Source organism: Eucalyptus grandis, chromosome 1, assembly GCF_016545825.1.
Source record: "Eucalyptus grandis isolate ANBG69807.140 chromosome 1, ASM1654582v1, whole genome shotgun sequence".
Taxonomy (NCBI): Eukaryota; Viridiplantae; Streptophyta; class Magnoliopsida; order Myrtales; family Myrtaceae; genus Eucalyptus; species Eucalyptus grandis.
In genome coordinates, this window is record NC_052612.1 from 17,125,129 (window position 1) to 17,129,489 (window position 4,361).

At 43.7% G+C, this 4,361-nt stretch overlaps 1 protein-coding gene across 1 annotated transcript; it reads left to right on the forward strand.

Moving 5' to 3' along the window:
• The first annotated feature begins 204 nt into the window (after positions 1-204).
• LOC104430066 (UPF0481 protein At3g47200) lies at positions 205-3,231 on the forward strand. The gene is made up of 2 exons (XM_010042860.3): positions 205-1,524; positions 2,979-3,231. Exons 1-2 carry the CDS (start codon positions 243-245, stop codon positions 3,035-3,037), a joined length of 1,341 nt encoding a protein of 446 aa, XP_010041162.3. The 5' UTR covers positions 205-242; the 3' UTR covers positions 3,038-3,231.
• The last annotated feature ends 1,130 nt before the right edge of the window (positions 3,232-4,361 follow it).

Below are 4,361 nucleotides of genomic sequence, written 5' to 3' on the forward strand. Positions count from 1 at the left end.
CGAGCGGTAAGACTCCTTTTTCGTTGACGCAAAATGATAATGACGTGAAAAAGTCTTTTCTTTAAGGAGCTTGTGTGCCCACTCGGGCTAGGCACGATGTTCCGACCTTCCAATAGAGTCATGTCTATTGACGCAGATTACATCACAATGCTTTGCATCAGCATAACATTCCACTCGGAAAAATGTTCAGGGTATGCGGCTCCTGGAAGCTTGACTCGCCGGAATCAACCCCCAAAACCAGAATGAACGGAGAGAGCAACCACTGCACAATCACGGTGAGCGGGCGCAGCTGGTCTTCTCGCATGGAGGACCGGTTTCAGCAGAAGCCGTCTCTTCTGAGGCCCTCGGCCGGCACCTCCTCTTGCTACATCTTTAGAGCGCCGAAGAGCCAGGTGGAGAGCAACCCCAACGCTTACAACCCCCGGATTGTGTCCATTGGCCCGTACCACCACGGGAAAGAGCAGTTGAAGTTGATCGAGCAGCACAAAACTCGAGTGTTCTCCACACTGCTCGATCGGACCAGAGGTGGTGCGGGCCTGGATGATTACTTCACGGCTGTTGCCTCGCTGGAGACTGACATACGGGATAGCTACTCAGAGGCTCTCAATTGTGAAACCTCGGATTTGATTGAGATGATGGTTCTCGATGCTTGTTTCATTATCGAGTTATTTCGCATCCACACCATCGGCACCGAGAAGATTCCACAGTATGATGACGACCCCTTGTTCTTCACGCTATCAATTTTATCGTCCCTCATGATTGACCTCCTCCTGATTGAAAACCAGATCCCGTTCTTCGTTCTTCAAAAGATCTATGCATTATCCAAGTCTCCTGAAGATGCCAACCACTCCCTCGAAAAGATCGCCTTAGGGTTCTTCAACCGCGCACTCCGATGGCCAGAGGAACATCTCCAGAAGCACTACAGTGTCTCCAATATCACGCACTTGCTCGACTTGTTCCGACTGTGCTTGGTCGGCCATTTGGACATCGAAAAACCTCCAGAGGTCAAGGTCGATGAAGAGTTGCTGCAACTAATTCCCTCTGCTAATCAGCTGCTTCTTGTGGGGATAAAGCTTGAACCAAGGAAGAGCGAGAACCTAATAGACGTCGTGTTTGATCACGGAGTGCTCCGGATCCGTCCTTTGACTCTCGACATTTTCACCTGTTCCTTCTTCCTCAACTGCGTGGCTTATGAGCAGTGCTACCATTACTGCTCCGAGCACATCAGCACTTACGTGGTATTCATGAGATGTCTCATGGGCACCGCGGCAGATGCAGCGGCCCTGTCTCAGTGCGGCATAATCACGAACTTTCTAGGGACAGACACGGAGGTCATAAGGTTCTTCAATGATCTCGCTAAGGATGTCGAGTTCGATATCGAGTTGAACTACTTGACCGAGGTATTCGGGCAAGTCAACCAGTACCATCGGAACAAGTGGCGGTTGCGATGGGTGGGAATCAAGCACGAGTACTTCGGCAGCCCCTGGTCCTTCATTTCGGCTGCTGCTGCTTTCATTCTCCTAGGCTGCGTTTGGTTGTCTGGATTTTTAAATGGGATAGGACTGGATAGGATAGGATAAAAAATCCGTGGATTTCTTCATATCCCATTAACTGTTTGGTGACTACGGATTTAAAGTCGGATATTTTCATATCCTATCCAATTTACTGTTTGGTGAACTACGGATTTAAAGTTGAATATCCTCATATCTTATCAAATCTATGGTTTGGTGAACTAATCTTTTGGATACCCCTTCAAATTAAACGTTTTTAGAATAACCTCAATTTCAATATATTCACTTTAAAACATGAATTTTTTTTCTCTCTTACAAGTTTTTCATTTGTTTCCATTTTGTTACAGGTCCAATACCAAATCAAACAAATGCCCAATTAGAACAAAGCATAAAGTCCAAAGTCATTCGTTTTTTTTCCAAATGTCACGAGAATGCAATGACAGTTAATCACGTTAACGAACGATTTTTGGAAAATTCGCATTTATAAAGTACGTTACATTTCCTTTCATTGTGGTTCCTGGGTCTCCAGAGAGCGGGGAAAAAAGACCCCTGAGCTTCAATAAGAACTCATTCAAGTAACGGATCAGTAACCAGATCGCCTCTTCCTCTCTCAAAAACACAGCTGCTATCATCTATATCTACATAACCTTTGAAGTAAATTTCATAAATCCAATAAAAAGAAGAAAAAAATGACAAATTGATTGATCAATTAACTCATAACACATGTTAATGAGTGAGCTGAAAATTACCCGCAAACAATGGGTTTGTACAGAAAAAGTACCGTAAAGACAGAACAAACCCAGATAAGAAATTGTAGTGATGAAGCTGCAGAAGAGAAAACCCAACAAAGAATTCGTCGATCCTAGGCGAATGGAGACAAAGCAGAGAGAGAACGTGGCAAACCCAGACCCTAGGCGATCCAACCCCACATTTGTCGATCCACACGAGCAAACCTAGACCCTAGGCGAACCTCAGCCACCCTTGGCCACCCTCGATGACCATTGGTGGGGGATCAGCCCGGCAACCGGATTTGCATCTGGAATTCAGACCTGGGCTCATGGGCAGACCGACAAGCCTAGGTGACCCGGCGAGTGGGGGAATCGATTGGGAGGGCGATCGGCGGGCGATCGCCGGCGGACAGGGTCTTACCTTGGCGGAGGAAGAAGGCTTTCGTAAAATTTCGATGAGAATCGGAGAGCTATTGAGGAGAAGGCTTCAACGTCGATACTTTGGAAACAGAGAGTCATTTGTGGGTGAACGACGGAGAAAGAAAAAAAAACGTAGGGTTTTATGTTTCGGATAAAAGAAATCCTATCTGACCTTATCCCACCCCCCCTCGGATTTTTTTATCCGGTCTATATCCCTTCTATATCCGACCTTATCCTATCCTAGACAGCTGCCAAACACGGGATAGGATAAAACATATCCTATCCTGGTTTTTATCCGGTCGACCAAATGCAGCCCTAGTTCTTACAGTTATCCAGGCCTTCTTTACCATTTACCCTTATTATCATCCCAAGAAGTGACCAAGCTCTCCGACACGGCTTCAGAGAGATATATGATGTTGATGTCCCATCCATTTAGTTTGGAGAAATCAGACCAGTAAAATTTGTGCATCATATCCGGGTTTTGCTTTGGCTACTGTACTCTTAATTCGTTTTGGATTGCTTAAACTTAATTACATCTTCATCGCTGCAAATAGATTAGCAAATTTGACGAAGAGCACCGTACCAACTAGAGAATTTAATGTTAGCGCAGCTGATTAAAGTTGACAGACAGAGATTTCTTAGACGCATGATCATTGTCGGCTCAAAAGCAGATATAATCGCTAATGGACCATTGAAACAGCGAGGCGTTAGGGATCGAATTGGGAAAATGGACTTGAACGAGGTGTTAGGGATTTAACTATTCGACACGACTCAATCCTTAAGTCCCTGAGGCCCCATCTGACACCTAGACTACATTTTCCCCCTCATTCACTCTCATTTTATGTTTTTCTCCTCTTCTAGACATGTTTTCCTATGTCAAACCAATCACGTAAAAAAATCCCATCGTAAAGGTCATTGTTTCTTTCACTGTGTCCGACTTCACTGTACACCGTGGTGGAAGACGTGATAATATTAACTCTCATCGTTGGATTTGTTTTCCTTATCAACTTGATATTTCCAAGAGTTTTAGGTAGTATTTTTTATGTTGTTGGGTTTATTTATTTATTTGTCAAATTTTTGGCCAGTTTAGGACGCGCACAATAACCATTATCTTTCTTTATATCTCTGTTTTTAAAATTTTTCTATTCCCTATAATAAGTTTGGAACAGAAATCATAAATTTAAAATTTTAATGATTCTATTTCTGGAACAAAAGTGAAAAATAAGAACTTTTCTCATTATTCACTCTCGTCACCGCCCACCGCCCACTCCTATTGGATGCCAAACACCAGCCGACCACCAATTGTCGTCGGCCCTTTGTCGATGCTAGTCATTGGCCCCCATTTCCACCGCATTACATCACCCTCCTTTAACTTGACCCATGTAATTTTTCATCAACAAATGCTCCCAAAAACCTAAGTAAACCATTACTTAATCGGGTTTTTGTTCCAAAGAACAGTACTTCCATCATCTAGGGTTTAATCTGCCTCTGGTATGTCGCATGCAATCAACTAGTTCACATAAATTCACTGGAAATATTGATTAGAGAAATTCGAGATGCAAAAGCAGGTTTACAGAATTGTTGTATAAAGTGAGACGACATGCTTCAAATGGATATTTGGGACAAATAAATCTCTAATTGATGGCACCCATATTTGCTGTGGAGGAGAAGACCAAACGACTAGAAACAAAAGGTGGAGGGA